This window comes from Gymnoscopelus braueri (assembly GCF_963280865.1).
Source record: "Gymnoscopelus braueri genome assembly, chromosome: 24".
In the NCBI taxonomy this organism is placed as follows: Eukaryota; Metazoa; Chordata; class Actinopteri; order Myctophiformes; family Myctophidae; genus Gymnoscopelus; species Gymnoscopelus braueri.
In genome coordinates, this window is record NC_137626.1 from 1,614,877 (window position 1) to 1,633,090 (window position 18,214).

At 41.3% G+C, this 18,214-nt stretch overlaps 2 protein-coding genes across 2 annotated transcripts in view; one reads left to right on the plus strand and one right to left on the minus strand.

Annotated features, from left to right (window-relative positions):
- Positions 1 to 2,638, minus strand: part of LOC308080958 (eIF5-mimic protein 2-A) — a 29,002-nt gene extending 26,364 nt beyond the window's left edge. Inside the window, exon 1 of the mRNA XM_080423099.1 lies at positions 2,517 to 2,638. The gene's annotated coding sequence lies outside the window, so the exon portion shown is untranslated. The remainder of the gene's footprint in view (positions 1 to 2,516) is intronic.
- Positions 2,639 to 5,167: 2,529 nt separating this feature from the next.
- aox5 (aldehyde oxidase 5) overlaps positions 5,168 to 18,214 on the plus strand; it is a gene marked incomplete at both ends in the record, with an annotated part of 46,862 nt that continues 33,815 nt past the window's right edge. The window contains 9 exons of the mRNA XM_080421996.1: positions 5,168 to 5,212; positions 7,925 to 7,982; positions 8,286 to 8,382; positions 9,677 to 9,785; positions 9,972 to 10,098; positions 12,253 to 12,320; positions 13,662 to 13,794; positions 15,637 to 15,830; positions 17,952 to 18,011. Of these exons, the coding sequence (XP_080278122.1) occupies positions 5,168 to 5,212; positions 7,925 to 7,982; positions 8,286 to 8,382; positions 9,677 to 9,785; positions 9,972 to 10,098; positions 12,253 to 12,320; positions 13,662 to 13,794; positions 15,637 to 15,830; positions 17,952 to 18,011 (891 nt within the window). The remainder of the gene's footprint in view (positions 5,213 to 7,924; positions 7,983 to 8,285; positions 8,383 to 9,676; positions 9,786 to 9,971; positions 10,099 to 12,252; positions 12,321 to 13,661; positions 13,795 to 15,636; positions 15,831 to 17,951; positions 18,012 to 18,214) is intronic.

The window sequence follows — 18,214 nt, forward strand, 5'->3', positions numbered from 1 at the left end:
TGGGGGTCCTTGACATCAGAATGTTTGAGAGCCACTAGCCTTGGTAGAATAGTTAAAACGTTACAGACTGCAGCTTTAGATGAGGACAGGGTTTTACTGTGTAAGGATGTTGAATGGAGGACCAGGGCTGTGATTTAAGTGCAGAGTTATACTCATAGCTGTGTGTGTGTGTGCCCGTGCTGCTCCGGGCCGTAAAACAGCAGATCTACAAGCTCACAACACGCGTTGTGAGCTTGTAGATCTGCTATTTTACGGCCGGAGCAGCACACAAAGTATGAGTACTATAAAGCAGGCTTTAAAGGGCAGTGGGAGTGATGCTAGGACAGTAGGTGTGCTGCTGCATGTGCTTTGAGCTACAACACCACCTATATTAATGTCATCAAATAACAGATTGATAAATAACGGGCCTGTTTAAACCATTCACACTGTGTTTAATATATAAACATGGATGTTTTGAACACAATACAGAACTAATCCCAGAATGATGTCATTATACAGACTAGTGTTAGCATGATGCTATTAGACCGGCCACTAGGCCTCTACAGTGCATAAGATGCAGGTTTTTTCCCCCCCAATGCCTACAGCTTTGCTTTAGTAGTGGATAAAAAGTACCATACGTCTCTGTGGTTATGGTCTATATATCTATATATAGATATGAACAGATAGACATGTGATCAATGACATTACATTGATCATCATAACTGTGATTGATGCTAGACCAGCACGGGCCTCTCTCTCTCTCTCTCTCTCTACGGTGCATGAGGTCATTCTGTTGCCTTGTTTCTTTAAGTAAAAGTATCAATACTGCCATGTAGAAAATACTCTGTTACAAGCAAAAGTCCGGAATTCAAAATGTGCTTCAAGTACCAAAAGTAAAAGTACTCCTTATAAAGTGTATAGAAATCATTTGAAAATAGCAGATCTACAAGCTCACAACACATTGTGAGCTTGTAGATCTGCCATTTTCAAATGGCTGAGACATATATAGGGCTGAAGTGGTTAATGTATGTTTTGTAATAATCTAAATCTACAAACTAACTAAAGTTTTCAAAAAAATTGTAGTGGAGTAAAAGTATAATATTTGCCTCTGAGATGTAGTGGAGTAGAAGTAAAAGTACTGAAAGTTGTAAATACTCCAGTAAGGTAACAAAAAATACCTCAACATTGTACAGTACAGTACTTGAGTACATGTACTTAGTTACTTTGCACCACTGGTAACTATCCAGCACACTAAGCATGTGTTCAATCAGACACGGTTTAAAGTTATTAATTTATACATTGTCTGTTGTCTATACATACATATCTATCCATCCATCCATACATACATCTATCTATCGTGTATGGCAGTGTGGGGTCCTCCAGGGACCCTCACACTCTATGTCATTGGTTCTCAAAGTGGGGTCCGGGGACCCCCAGGGGTCCTTGAGGGGGTCCCCAGCTAGATGATAAAGTTAGGAACCAAATGGACCCTTATGGGCCTGTAACTCTGAGTGTACAAATGGAACCAAATGGTCCGTTTGGTTCCATTTGTACACTCTCTGAGTTACATTAAAATAGATTTTACATTATAAATTGTGGTCCCAGAGATAGAAATGCCATCAAATGGGGGTCCGTAGCCTCTAATGCATGTCAAACTGAGGGGTCCTTGAAATTAAAATGGTCGAAAATCACTGCTAGAGCCGTAAAAAATCTTCTCTTATGGAGGTCCTTGGGCATATCTTTTCAAATGGGGGTCCGCGGGGCTAATAAGTGTCAATTTGGGGGTCCTTGACATGAAAAAAGTTTGAGAACCACTGCTCTGTGTGACAGCTAAATGAGTTCAACCAACTGAACCCCCCCCCCCACACACACACACACACACACACACACACAGGGGGGTCCTCCATGGAGGAAAAAAGTTTGAGGACCACCAGTTTGTCACCACAACGGAGGCAAAGCCTTTGAAAAAGTCTAGTTCATTAGTAGTGGTTGTATATCTGGTCTAACTGCCTGTAGACACTTAATGATCCATTAAGCATCCAATCAAAGCGTTGTAGATCTACTACTTTATTAATACAGGGTCTAAATAAGTACCTTATGTCTGAACCACGCGCTGCTTAGCTCCACCAGCTAGCTGAGTTAAGCTAGCTTATTTAAAGCTAAGCTAACACCAACCACTACACCGTTACTAACACCACCGTGTAGAAACACACATAAACACACATTAATAACACACCGCCGTGTAGAAACACACATTAATAAACCCGTTAACTGACAGAACTATTAATAATATCCACCCGTTCATAATCATAACTAAAGCCAAGGTGGCTAGCTAGCGTTAGCACGCTACCGTGTTAACCGGGCGGTGAAGACATGCTAACAGAGCGTGCTAACGGAGGCTAGCCATGCTAACGGGCTCGTGCAGAGGAACAATAGACGGGATGTTTTAAAGGTTTTTATGGTGCGTTGGTCCATCATGGAGGAGCTTTAAACATGATGTAAACATGTGTTCTAGTTTAAATGAAGAGTCTTATTACCTTTTAGCTGCTGATAGATACTAGTTTATGTTTAAAGGTCGAGAAGGAGGACAGAGACACACAGAATGATGCTGCTGCTTCCTGATGTCTGAGTCCGAGGTGGAGAAAGGGAAGGTTCCGTCGGCTACGTCATTTTCTGCTATCCGTGCAATTCCGGCCGGCGGATTGGTCTGCTCTACACACCGTGATGACGTCACAGGCTGCAGCCTGGAGTACTCAAATGTTTTACTTGAGTAAAAGTATCAATACTGCAATGTAGTGATACTCCGTTACAAGTGAAAGTCCTCGATTAAATAATTTACTTGAGTGAAAGTACAAAAGTATTGGTATTAAAATATACTTCAAGTACAAAAGTAAAAGTACTCATTATGCAGAATGTCCCATTTCACAAGTTGTAAAATGTATAAAAATCTTTTGAAAATAGCAGATCTACAAGCTCACAATGCGTCGCATTGTGAGCTTGTAGATCTGCTATTTTCAAAAGTCTGAAATGTATATAATAGGGCTGAAGTGGTTAATCTTAATGTATTTTTTGTAAATGTACAAAAGTACAAAAGTATTGTTATCAAAATATACTTAAAGTACAAAAATAAAAGTACTCATTATGCAGAATATGTCCCATTTCACAAGTTTTAAAATGCATACAAATATTTTTTGAAATTGAAGATCTACAAGCTGTCCTCCTCCTGGCTTCACACACACCTTCAATATGAAGAAAGGCCTCACTATATTAGTGCTATTTGAAAATAGCCGATATACAAGCTCACAACGCGCTTGTAGATCTGCTATATTTGAGAAAACAAAAAAGTGACATATTTGGAACATATTTGAAAGTTAAACATTTGGGGTCTGATTGATTGATTGATTGATTGATTGATTGATTGATTGATTGAATACTTTATTTAGAAGTCTGCAGAGAAAAAGCACATGGTACAGTTTACAATACAAGGATTGAAAAGGCCCAGAAAAGCCGCAATGGCTTGTTTCTTTCTTGTCTGCAGTGCAGAGAAATACATTAGTGTCCTTGACACGCAAATGTTTGAGAACTGGTTTAAACAATGATTTATTCATTTTTTTTCCAGAAACAAGCCCAAACAACTACACTTTAAAAACAAGACCACCAATATTTACAAGCAACTTTACAGAAAAACAAGCCCAAAGTCGCTTAGAATAAGCAGACATGGCAACACTGGTCTGGGGCTGTGCTCCCGTTCACTTCTCCACACGATGCTAATGATGCTAACCAGCTAGCCTACTGCACTGCCGGGCATGCGCACTACTGCTGCTATAAGAGAGAGAGAGAGAGAGAGAGAGAGAGAGAGAGAGAGAGAGAGAGAGAGAGAGAGGAGGGGGGGGGTGAAGAGTTGTCATCCAACAAAGTCACTAACTGCTGCATATCATTGTTATTCATATAGTAATCATTTTCATTATTATATTGCTTGTAGGCCGAATTCATTATTGTTAAGGTGTATGTTATTCACTTGTTGTCTCTGTATATGTAATGTTATGTTATGTTATGTTATGTTATGTTATGTTATGTTATGTTATGTTATGTTATGTTATGTTATGTTATGAATATGACTTGTTTTATGTTTTATGTATCGTACATATTCATATTATTGGTATGATAAATATGTTTTACATTGCATACAATATACGCAATGTAAAACATGTTTTATCATACCAATAAAGCATTTCAAATTAAAACATTGAAAAAAAAGAGAGAGAGGGGGAGAGAGAGAGGGGGAGAGAGAGAGAGAGAGAGAGAGAGAGAGAGAGAGAGAGGGGGAGAGAGAGAGAGGGGGGAGAGAGAGAGGTGGAGGAGAGAGAGAGAGAGCGGCGGGGAGAGAGAGAGAGAGCGGGGGAGAGAGAGAGAGAGAGCGGGGGGAGAGAAGAGAGAGAGAGAGAGGAGAGCTGAGAGAGAGAGAGGGAGGGAGAGAGAGGGGAGAGAGAGGAGAGAGAGAGAGAGAGAGAGAGAGAGAGAGAGAGGGGGGGTGTGAGAAAGAGACAGAGGGGGGGAGAGAGAGAGGGGGGAGAGAGAGAGAGACAGAGGGGGGAGAGGGGGGGAGAGGGGGGTGTTGATTTGTTTGACATTTTGCTTTGTCAATGTAGACATGTGTTTTTATTCATGCCATTAAACCTCATTTGATTTTTTTATGAATGGAATACAGACTGGGCACTGTGGGCACTGAGGAAGACTGGGCACTGTGGCACTGAGGAAGACTGGGCACTGTGGGCACTGAGGAAGACTGCACCTCGATGTAACATTGGCTTTTGTGCTCAACGTGTGACCATGCATGAACCCATGTGATGTGTGTGTGTGTGTGTGTGTGTGTGTGTGTGTGTGTGTGTGTGTGTGTGTGTGTGTGTGTGTGTGTGTGCGCGTGCGCGTGCCTGCGTGCGTGCGTGTGTTCGTGTGTGAGATAAGATTAATGATGAGATAAATGTGACGCGAGCTGGTCTAAGACAGACAGACAGACAGACAGACAGACAGACAGACAGACAGACAGACAGACAGACAGACAGACAGACAGACAGACAGGCAGGCAGACAGACAGGCAGGCAGACAGTCCTGTGGGTGTGTCTCTTAACATAAATACATGTTGCTCTCACGTATCTGTCTGTCTGTACATAAGTCTCACTGCGTCATCATGTCTCCTTCCAACGAACTCATCTTCTTTGTCAACGGGAAAAAGGTCAGAAATCATATTTGTTTGTTATAGTTTTTAGTTTGTTTGAATCAAGCTATTTGATTCATTTATTTGATGTTATTCAATTGGATCATCGCCTTGATTCCTTGAAACTGCAACAGCACCAGAAGTTCAGAAGTAAAAATATTTAATTATTCATTAATTTAACCATGAGAGGGTACAGATGGAACCAAATGGACCTTTTTCTTTTTTACCTCATGTTGTTCCATCTGTGAACTCTCACATAATAGTTGGTTACATTTGCACACCGTCACATAACAGAACATTTATCTAGCAAGACCATTAAAATGTCATTAAAATTCAACTGAAATGTTTTTAAAGGAAAAGTAATTAAAAAAGTAAAATGGCTTTGTCTCAGAGTTACACATAGATAAATGAGCACATTATTTACAGTGTGCACGGTACAGGTTGAAATAGTGAGAACCCTAACATGTGCATGCTGTATTAGACCATGTACATTCCTAGTGTCCATATCTTTGGAATATCATCAACTGTGAAAAGAGACAAATTGGTGAAAAATCGACTAACATCTGGTGAAAATACTTAGGCACGGCAAGTTTATTTGTTTAGCACATTTCAATATTAAGGCAATTCAATGTACTTTACATACATTATTAAGCAAGGGAAACACATGATAAACACATCAATCTAATTATTGTATAATTCTAATACAATAAAATATAAAGAAGTAAAAATGAACTGTACAATTTGTAAAATGACTCAATGAAACTTAATTAAATGCAAATGCAGAGGTTTTCAGCTGAGATTTATCATTTAGAACTAAGAGTTGCAGCAGAACCTGCAGCTTTCAAGGAGTTTGTTCAGATATGTGGAACAGAAACTGAACGTTTAGTTGTGATTCTAAAAGAGTTTGTTCAGATATGTGGAGCATAGAAACTGAAAGTTTAGTTGTGATTCTAAAAGAGTTTGTTCAGATATGTGGAACATAGAAACTGAACGTTTAGTTGTGATTCTAAAAGAGTTTGTTCAGATATGTGGAACATAGAAACCGAATGGTTGTGATTCTATAAGAGTTTGTTCAGATATGTGGAACATAGAAACTGAATGGTTGTGATTCTATAAGAGTTGAATGTATTGTAATGATGGAGCTGGTCCCAAGCTTCACACTGAAGTTAATCCACAAATGTACGATTGTTCAGGTGAACAGGTTGAAATGACAATAATATTAGTCCACACTCATGTGTGGTTTGTGTCACTGACTGTATATTAGCATACACAGTGAAATGAGGTATACCGTATGTACATTAACCATCCTAGTATCCCAGGTAACAGGAGCAGTGGGCAGTTAGGGGTTAAGTGTCTTGCTCAGGGAAACTTTGGCACATTGCTGAGGCCTGGAATCGAACTTGTGACGCTCGGTTTCCCATGCAGCCGGGCTCTCTAACCATTCAGCTACATGGCCGCGGTTGTCAACACACTTTGTCAATGAAAAACACATTGTATGTTTTATAATAATGCATGGATTTAAGTTGGATGTTCTATAATAATGTTGGATGTTCTGGTTGAATTGGTTTAGTTTGGGGGGGGGAGGGGGGGGTCACATGACAGTCATCAGACAGACCTGTCACACATGTCAGTATAAAGTGTGACCAACGTGACCAGCGTGACGCTCAATTCATCTCTGTCTCCATCTCTCACTCACCTGATGTCTGGATCTCACCACACACACACACACGCACACACAGCCACGCACACACACACACGCACACGCACACGCACGCACACACACACACGCACACGCACACACACACACACACACACACACACACACACACACACACACACACACACACACACACACACACACACAGTCACACACACACACACACACACACACACACACACACACACACACACACACACACACACACACACACACACACAGGCTGAGAACAGATACTGTATGTCTGGCTTTAAATGAGCTCTACTGTCACTTTTTATTATTTCTTCTATCAAAGGTGGGAGTGTTTGTATTCTCCTTTATCTTATTTTAATTTAATCTATTATAATCTCTATCTCTTTTTAACCCATTAAGATGGAAAGCATCTGTCATTTTAAGATTGTATCCACTTTAACCATTATCTTATACTTTGGCTATTCAAAAATAGCAGATCTACAAGCTCATACATTTTGTGCAAATCTTTGAATATATATATTTTTAACGTGAACATTTTTATCTCAAATCTGTGCTTCTGGGGGGTCCCTGGAACAACATATTTTGAGATGGGGGTCCGCGGCCAAATACATGTAATTTTGGGTGGTCCTTGACATGAAAAAGTTTGAGAACCACTGATATTATAGCAACATACTTTTTTTTTTTTTATTGTTAGGATTTAGTATAGACATTTGTAGTATCGTGTGTTTCTGTAAAGCACTTTGAGATGCCTTGGTGTATGAAAGCTGCTGTATAAATAACACACACACACACACACACACACACACACACACACACACACACACACACACACACACACACACACACACACACACACACACACACACACACACACACACACACACACAGGGGTGAAAACAACATCATCTCTGCTGCCTTCAGCCTGGCAGAGATGATTATTATAGTCTTTTTGTGTTTTAATGATTTCATGTCTGTTGTATGAAGTTATGATTTGGTATTTATTTTTAACGGCGTCTCTCTTTCTGTTGTTTTTCTGACAGGTCGTTGAGAAGAATGCAGATCCAGAAGAAATGCTGGTTGGCTACCTGAGGAGAGGAAGTTGGTTCTATTCTATTTGGTTCTATTTGGTTCTGTTCTATTCTAATTGGTTCTGTTCTCTGTTTTGTTTTGTTTTCTGTGTTCTGTGTTGATTTTTGTTCTGTTCTGTTCTGTTCTGTTCTGTTCTGTTCTGTTCTGTTCTGTTCTCTGTATTCTGTGTTCCGTTCTGTTTTGTGTTCTGTTCTGTTCTGTTCTGTTCTGTTCTGTTCTGTTCTGTTCTGTTCTGTTCTGTTCTGTTCAGGTCCATTGTATGATTGACATACCACTGTCACTGTATGATTGACACATGCTTATCATTTCCAGTGGGTTTAACTGGTACTAAGTCTAGTTGTGGGAGTGGAGGATGTGGAGCCTGTACCGTCATGCTGTCCAGATACGACCACCTGAGCAACAAGATACTGTATCCTTCATTGTCTCCGCCAGGCCGAAAGGCATGGCGAGAGAGTATGTTTTCGCCCCTGTCCGTCCGTCCGTCTGTCCGTCCGTCCGTCCGTCCGTCCGTCCGTCCGTCCGTCCGTCCGTCCGTCCGTCCGTCCTGTCTGTGTGTTAGCAGCTAATCTCTGGCACCGTTGGCCCGGTCGCTCCGAAACTGTGCACACACACTCCCTGGATGCCAATTCAGAACCTCTTTCACATGGGCCTGTTATAGCGCCACCAGGAGGCCGATTTGTGCAAAACCCTTTTTTTTTACATTACTCCTACAGATTTTATCCAAACGTCATGCAAATCGGTACACAGTATCTCTATAGTCATGTGATCAACACAAATCTGTCCGATTTCCCATATTCCATCCTCATTGCCTATGGTTGGCTTCCAAAGTTTGCAGGATTGGTCCGTTTTGAACAAAAAGCCTCAAACTATGCACGCAGCTTGCGATTTCCGTGAATTTTCACACGCACATTCCCACTAGGCCGAGGAAGAAATGCCACCCTTTTCACATTAGCCTATTATAGCAGGTCTAATTTAGCAAAACACATTTTTGGAACAAAATGCCTCAAATCATGAATGCAGTGTCTGATTGCCGTGAAAGACCTAAGAATAAATGGCACCCTTTTCACATTGGCCTATTATAGCGCCACCAGGAGGCCACAATAAGTACCTGACCTGGTGGAGACCTGTGCTCCGAGGAGCACTTTTTCTAGTTTACTGTATCCTCAAATACTCATTCATACTCTGGGCCTCTGGGCCCCTGGGCCTCTGGGCCTCTGGGCCTCTAGCTGGGCCTCAGACTGCTTCAGGGCCCTTTATGAAGCAGAGGTGATTCTTGACCCTGTTGGGACCCTGGGCAGAAAGTCCTATGGAGTCCTTTTAACTCTTACTGCCCCGTGGGCACCAGGTTCCTGCATACGTTTACTCATAACATGTACGTCCATGTGGGCTTATGAGCTATGACAGTCAGCTCTATAACAATGGGTCTCAGTTGGCCTACTTTTCTAGAACATAAGCTTCAGGCAGCACTACTTGTAGGCCTACCACTAGTAATAATACTATCTAGATTACATGAGCTTCAGACAGTACTACTTGTAAGGCCTACCACTAATACTACTGTCTGGAACATGAGCTTCAGACAGTACTACTTGTAGGCCTAATACTACTGTCTGGAACATGAGCTTCAGACAGTACTACTTGTAGGCCTACCACTAATAATGCTGCTTATAAACTGTGGTTCCATATCCCTGACCTTTTGACCTCAGTCATTACGCCGTCAACGCCTGTCTCCAGCCAATCGTCACGCTGCATGGCGTTGCCGTGGTAACGGTGGAAGGCATCGGCAGCACCAGGACCAAACTGCATCCTGTTCAGGTGAGAACGCTTCACTTAAAGGAGCACTACACCCCTTTTTCAACCTTTTATCTTCATATACGTAACTGGTCCTCCTCGCTGAGATGGAATGGAACCATTTCTGTCTACTGTTCAGAAACCTGTCTGTCTGTCTGTCTGTCTGTCTGTCTGTCTGTCTGTCTGTCTGTCTGTCTGTCTGTCTGTCAGGAGCGTATAGCGTTGGCTCATGGCTCTCAGTGTGGGTTCTGTACTCCCGGCATGGTGATGAGTGTTTACACTCTGCTGAGGAACAAACCTCAACCCAGCATGGAGGACATCCGCCAAGCTCTGACAGGTAAACACCTACCTAACAATACAATACACCCATCTCTGACAGGTAAACACCTACCTAACAATACAATACACCCATCTCTGACAGGTAAACACCTACCTAACAATACAATACACCCATCTCTGACAGGTAAACACCTACCTAACAATACAATACACCCATCTCTGACAGGTAAACACCTACCTAACAATACAATACACCCATCTCTGACAGGTAAACACCTACCTAACAATACAATACACCCATCTCTGACAGGTAAACACCTACCTAACAATACAATACACCCATCTCTGACAGGTAAACACCTACCTAACAATACAATACACCCATCTCTGACAGGTAAACACCTACCTAACAATACAATACACCCATCTCTGACAGGTAAACACCTACCTAACAATACAATACACCCATCTCTGACAGGTAATAATAATAAAAGATTTGATTTGTATTGCACTTTTCAGTCACAGAGAATCGGAGTGCTATACATATTTAAAACATATAATCGTAGAAGGTTAAATGTCTAGCACAAAAGGATATTGCCGACAGTAACTACACAACAATTTAACACGAAAAGGCCTTCCTAAACACAAAGGTTTTTTAGGCTCGGCAGGAACGTAGACTTAATGCCTTCCATATTAGACACATTATGGACATAGTGCCAAACAACACCGTCCTGGAGAGATGTACAGCACTCTGAAACAGTGACACATGCACTGACTGTGTCCACATGTACAGCACTCTGAAACAGAGACACATGCGCTGACTCTGTCCACATGTACAGCACTCTGAAACAGAGACACATGCACTGACTCTGTCCACATGTACAGCACTCTGAAACAGAGATACATGCACTGACTCTGTCCACATGTACTGCACTCTGAAACAGAGACACATGCACTGACTCTGTCCACATGTACAGCACTCTGAAACAGAGACACATGCACTGACTCTGTCCACATGTACAGCACTCTGAAACAGAGACACATGCGGTGACTCTGTCCACATGTACAGCACTCTGAAACAGAGACACATGCGGTGACTCTGTCCACATGTACAGCACTCTGAAACAGAGACACATGCGGTGACTCTGTCCACATGTACAGCACTCTGAAACAGAGACACATGCGGTGACTCTGTCCACATGTACAGCACTCTGAAACAGAGACACATGCGGTGACTCTGTCCACATGTACAGCACTCTGAAACAGAGACACATGCGGTGACTCTGTCCACATGTACAGCACTCTGAAACAGAGACACATGCGGTGACTCTGTCCACATGTACAGCACTCTGAAACAGAGACACATGCACTGACTGTGACCACATGTACAGCACTCTGAAACAGAGACACATGCGGTGACTCTGTCCACATGTACAGCACTCTGAAATAGACTGTTACAACTGGTTGGGGGCAATTGTAACACTGTAAAAATAAGTCATATTAACATACTTTATCTCAAATAAAAGCACATCACTAAGTAATATGTATTTTCTATAATTTAACATTTTTACTTACGAATGTTTTATATACATAATTACAATTATCTTGTATTTTATTCAAATTATTTTATTTTTCAATTTAGTTTTTTCTAATGAATGGCTATTATTTTATTTAAATGTATTTTTACTTTGAAATGTAGTGACATTTAGTGAAATATGTTCATTTACTAACATAAAAGTATGTAATCCCAGACAAAAAGTCTGCTTGCATTGAAAACACATTGTTACAATTGACCCCGGTCACTTTGTTACAATTGCAACCATGATAAAATGCCATATTCTAGCTAGAAATACCTATACTAGCATAGGCTGCTGATGTTAATTTGTGACCAATAACATAGAGATACAATTCATCTAAGTTTAAATCAGCTGACATCTTATCTTTAGACAGCAGAAGGAAAATACTGTACACTCAAAAAATTACGTTTACACCTCAAAATCTGTTTTTTGTTGAAAACTTTTGCTGAGATGAAATGATCATTCTATCCTTCCATAGGCAGATAGAGGACCCTACTGAGCATGTGCACAAGAAGTCTCACCCCTCTAGCTTATTTCTAATTATTGAGTGTGTTACTTTTGCCCCCTGTTACTTTTGTCCCCGGTCTCCCCCTCTCATTTTATAACTACAGTGACCTTGTGACCTCCTCTTCTAGGAAACCTGTGTCGTTGCACAGGCTACAGACCCATCATCGATGGATTCAAAACCTTCTGTACCGACCAGGTAGGTGTTTAACATTATGTACCGACCAGGTAGGTGTTCAACATTATGTACCGACCAGGTAGGTGTTTAACATTAAAGGTTTCACAACATCAAATTTATATTCTTTTTTTTTTCCTGACCTCAATAACACCCAAAAAAGCTGAACTTTGACCATTCAGTAGATTTTCTGTGGTCTGGGGTTTACTGAATAATTAGGCTCAGAAAAGTGCTGTGACAGGCCCGTGGACTTTGATGTCAGAGTCCATTAATCCCGCCCCCTCTCCTCCCCTCCCCTATCCTTCCCCTTTGGGGGGGCGGAGCAGAGGCGATGATTGACAGGAAAATCCCTCAACAGCGACACCCGCAGGCAAATAGGGGTTTTGTTCGAATTAGATGTTACATAAATGATAATAATTGTTTTTAAAAGGCATCTCAGTGCTGTCAGAATGGAGCTGCCACTAGGGGGTGCTGTGTGGAGAATGGAACTCACCTGAATGGAATGACACACACTCTACCAGCTGATGTAAGACACACAACTATAACACACACTAAGGCACACAACTATAACACACACTCTACCAGCTGATGTAAGACACACATCTATAACCATTAACTGTAACATGTATTAAAGGAGAATTTCGCCCGACGGTTATCCTACCTAATATGATGTCATGATATCCTATAGGACCAGTGGTACAGTACAGACATCTCATAACTCCATAACGGGTCCGCCCGACCGGAAGTGTCGCAAAAGCGCGACTTACGGTTGAGCGCATTAAAGACTGAGTCGTTGCATTGTGTTGTAACAATATTAACATCAGATCTCTCCCGGAAAAACAAACAAAGCTATTAAAATACGTGATTTAGAGCAAGGACCATAGGCGTGGGTTTTTAACTGTGGCGGACCCGTTATGGAGTTATGACATGTCTGTACTGTACCACTGGTCCTAGGATATCATAACATCATAAGAAAGGTTGGAAAACCGTCGGGCGAAATTCTCCTTTAACTATATAAGACACACTTCTATAACCATTAACTGTAACATGTATTAAAATGAAGTATACCGGTTAATTATGACATTCATTAACATGAACTCTGTACTTTGTGTACATGCGCGTGTGCACGCATGTGTGTGTGTGTGTGTGTGTGTGTGTGTGTGTGTGTGTGTGTGCGTGTGTGTGTGTGTGTGTGTGTGCGTGCGTGCGCGTGCTTCAGATGGATCCATCTCAGCATCTCATATTTCCTCCTCATCTCATGGTAAGTCTGTCTGTCACTCTGTTTTGACATGAATTCAATCATGTGTTCAAACGATCACGTGTTGATTAGATGATGGACAAGGAGTTTATGTGTTGTATATATAGATGATGGAGAAGGAGTTCATGGAGTTCCAAGGAGTCAGGATGAAGCTCATATCTCCAGTTGAAATGTCTCACCTGCTGCAGCTGAAAGCTCAACACCCACACGCCCCCCTGGTGGTGGGAAACACTACTACAGGTACACAAGCACAACATGACATAAATACATCATATTATACAGCATGTTTCTGCTGTCAGCTGTATTTGAGTTGCTGGTATTTTAAAATCAAGTGTCAGCAGTGAAGTGTATTCATCTGATGAACTGTATTTGAGTCTGTGTTTGTATTTGTTTGAATGTTTTTATCACCTCCCCATCATGTTCATCTCAATTAATCAGTCAGTCTCATTAATTCACTCTCTCAATGTTTTGTCTTCAAAATCTGAATACATACTATTTACCAATTGATTGATTGATTGATTGATTGATTGAAATACTTTATTTAGAAGTTTGCAGAAAAAAGCACACAAACGTACATTTCAAATATAAGATCAACTAAATAGGATTGACTTAACCCAAGAAAGCCTATGTTGCCCTTCCACGCACTCAATTCATAGAGCTTTCTGAAATGTGTCTGTCTGTCTGTCTGTCTGTCTGTCTGTCTCTCTCTGAAGGTCCAAAGATGTTAAAAGGAGAGCATCATGACGTGATCATTTATGCTGGAAGAATCTCTGAGCTACGAACTCTGACCTGGACCAACACGGGTCTGTCTGTCTGTCTGTCTGTCTGTCTGTGATGTAGTAAGGTTGTTAGATTCAGTTCATCAGTCACAATGCAGTTAAAATGTGGATCATAAGTTAAATTGAGTAATGTAAGTAGTTTAGGTCATACATTTACAAAGACAATAGCTGTACCATCATATCATATCTGACACAACAGGCAGTATTTCATCAGTGAGATGATATGAGGGGGCGGCCATAGCTGAGTGGTTAGTGAGCCCGTTAGTGAGCCCGCCTAGGGAGCCAGAGGCCCTGGTTGCTCCAGGTACGATTCCAGGCCATGCCAGCATATGTGTCGATGAAATGAAATTTGTCCCTGAGCAAGACTCTTAACCCCTAATTGCTCACAGGCCCTCATTGGAAACAAGCCCGCAAGGACTTTCATGAACGTCCTGTTAAAAGGAATTATCCTTATTATCCTTATGACTTTGAAGTCAGCCCTGAATACATGAGTAAAGACTGCCCTCTAGTGGTGAAATAATGTCCTACACCATAGATTGGTTCACTGCTACGTTCCAAGACACTCTCTAAATGAACTAGCCCATCATCTATTAACCACTTAAAGGGATATATTGCGTGAGGGGGCCGTGTTTTTTCAATTACTTTTTTCATTTATTTTAAATATTTTTTTTGGAAAATGAAAAAAATAAAATACAATAAAAAATGTAAATAAAATAAATGAAAAAAGTAATCGGAAAAACACGGCCCCCTCAAGCATTAGGAGGGCAGGGTGAGTCACCAGAACGAAGGACGGGTGTTTTTGATGAATCTAACATGGTTAAAATGGAGTTTGAAGTTACAATGGGTTTGTATAGGAAGGGGGCGTGTCCGATAAAATGAATATCAAATATCTAAATAATTAATCAAGCAACTTAAAAACTGTCTGGGGGGTTCACAAAGGCCTGAGTAGATGATAAAATGACCAAAAGTTTTTTTGAAAGTGAAATATCCCTTTAAGATTTTAATTGATTACACCATCAACTATTCACCTTTTTTTTCTTTACTACTTTGTTGTTGGCAATTATTATTATAATTCTACATTCTTAAGGTTTCTGAACGTTTTTCAAATATTCTTTTAAAATGACAGGCTCACAATATGGACACCAGTTTGAAAAGTGGTCTGTCTGTCTGTCTGTCTGTATGCCTGCGTGCGTGCGTGCGTGCACACACACGTGCGTGTGTGTGTGCACACACGTGTGTGTGTGTGTGTGTGTGTGTGTGTGTGTGTGTGTGTGTGTGTGTGTAGGTGTGAGTGTGGGGGCAGCGTGCACGCTGAGCCAGTTGAAGGAGGAGATGGAGAGAGTGGTGATGGAAGAACCAGAGGAGAAAACCAGAGGATTCAAAGCCCTGCTGAACACTCTGAACACACTGGCCTCAACGCAGATACGTAACGTAGCTGTAAGTGTGTTTATTAACACCCTGAACACCCTGGCCTCAACACAGATACGTAACGTAGCTGTAAGTGTGTTTATCAACACTCTGAACACACTGGCCTCAACACAGATACGTAACGTAGCTGTAAGTGTGTTTATTAACACTCTGAACACCCTGGCCTCAACACAGATACGTAACGTAGCTGTAAGTGTGTTTATTAACACTCTGAACACCCTGGCCTCAACGCAGATACGTAACGTAGCTGTAAGTGTGTTTATTAACACTCTGAACACCCTGGCCTCAACACAGATACGTAACGTAGCTGTAAGTGTGTTTATTAACACTCTGAACACCCTGGCCTCAACACAGATACGTAACGTAGCTGTAAGTGTGTTTATTAACACTCTGAACACACTGGCCTCAACACAGATACGTAACGTAGCTGTAAGTGTGTTTATTAACACTCTGAACACCCTGGCCTCAACACAGATACGTAACGTAGCTGTAAGTCTGTGTACCCACCTAATTCCAACACACTTTGCTAGTCTGGGATGGCTCAAGGTCACAGGGTTAAAGGGATAGTTCACCCCCAAAATAACTTTTTCTCTATCTCTTAGTCACCCCATGGAGACTTGAATTCATGGATAGTTTTTTTGTTTTTCAATCAATTCAATTCAAACTTTATTCAAGACACACACAGGGGGGTCCATAGTGAAGAACACATAAAACATATAAAAACAAAACAAAAACAAAACAATAAATCAACAAAGCATATACAAACAAGGCAGGACTTTCAGCCTTATCTCTGCACATACAGGCTAGAGCGCCAGTGTGTCCATAGCTTAGATGACAGCCTAACAGAGCTCTTGGCAGGATTAGAGAGTGATACAATGATGCTGTTCACAGAGTCTGTTAACCTGTACATAAATCTATACATCAGGTTTCGTAATACAGCAGGGCAAGTGGGTACATTTATTTCTACAAACATTTGACTGGCACTACAGCATCTTGGGGCTTTGAGCAGTAGCCTCATGCAGTCGTTATAGGCCACTGTCATTTTTTGTAGACTGCCCTTTTTGTAGTGTCGCCACAGGTGGGCCGTGTATAGCGGAGTGCAGTAAGCTTTAAAAAGTGAGATTTTCACTGGAACTGAGCAGAAATTGAATTTGCGAACAAGCATGTTGGCTTGGGCATATAGTTTACGGCGCTGTCTAAAAATATCTCTGTCATCAGATAGGTCGTTTGTTATAAAATGACCTAGATATTTGGTCTCCTTGCACTCTTTCAGTGTCATACCAGACAGATAGAAGTCAGGAAATACCAGCTTACTGTCTTCCTTACTTCTCACGATCAGAGTTATGCTCTTTTTTGCGTTGTACTTGATATAAAAATCAATTCCATACTGTGAGCACACTCTAAGTAACTGCTGGAGACCAGCACTACTAGGACATAGGACCACCAAGTCATCTGCAAACATGAGGTGGTTGATGATACAGTCACCAATGATACACCCTGTTTTACAGGCATTCAATTGTACAGATAAATCATCCATAAAAACATTAAAAAGGAAAGGAGATAAAATGCTGCCTTGTCTTACCCCATTGGTCACATGGAATGGGGCGGAGATAGAATTACCCCATTTAACCAGCATAGTCTGGTGTGCATACCAGTAAACCAGAATCCTTATCAAATATCGGGGGGCCCCTCGCAGACATAATTTGTTAAAAAGTTTACAGTGACTGACTCTGTCAAAAGCTTTAGAGGCATCGATAAAACAAGTAAATACAGTGGTGTTTTGACTTGAGTATTTGTCCAATATCTCCTTGAGTGCAAAGATACACATGTCGGTGCCATGTTTCTGTTTAAAACCAAACTGATTGTCAGCTGTCAGTAAATACTGCTCCAGCCTACTGAGGAGAACTCTTTCCAGTACTTTTGATAAAATGCTGGCTATAGCTATCGGCCTGTAGTTCTCAGAGCTATTCAGCTTACCCACCTTGTCCTTAATGACAGGCACTAAAATAACAGATAAAATGGATTTTGGTAGTGAACCATGAACCAAAAACCCAGTAAAACAAATAGCAAGTAAAATATGCAGTTTCTTGTTGGCATTTTTCAGGTGTTCAGCAGCAATGTTATCCAACCCACAGGCCTTATTGTTGTCGAGTTTCAGAACAGCTTCAAGTATTTCTTGTGGGGTGATAGCCACCTCCTCATCTCCGCATCAATGCTGCCAAATCCAACAGGTGGAAGCAGGTCCAGATGGTGTGAAACAAACCTGGGGATGTCCTCCCCACACTCATTTAACAATTTCATGCAATCGCTTATGTTATTGGAGTCTTTCTGGGGTCCTGTGCGCTTGATGTTGCGCATCGTGGTCTTGGTCTTGCACATTTCAAACAGAATCCGTTTGGACTCTTCAATCCACTCGGATGAGAAGTTGTTCGAGGTTAGCAAGACGATTTCAT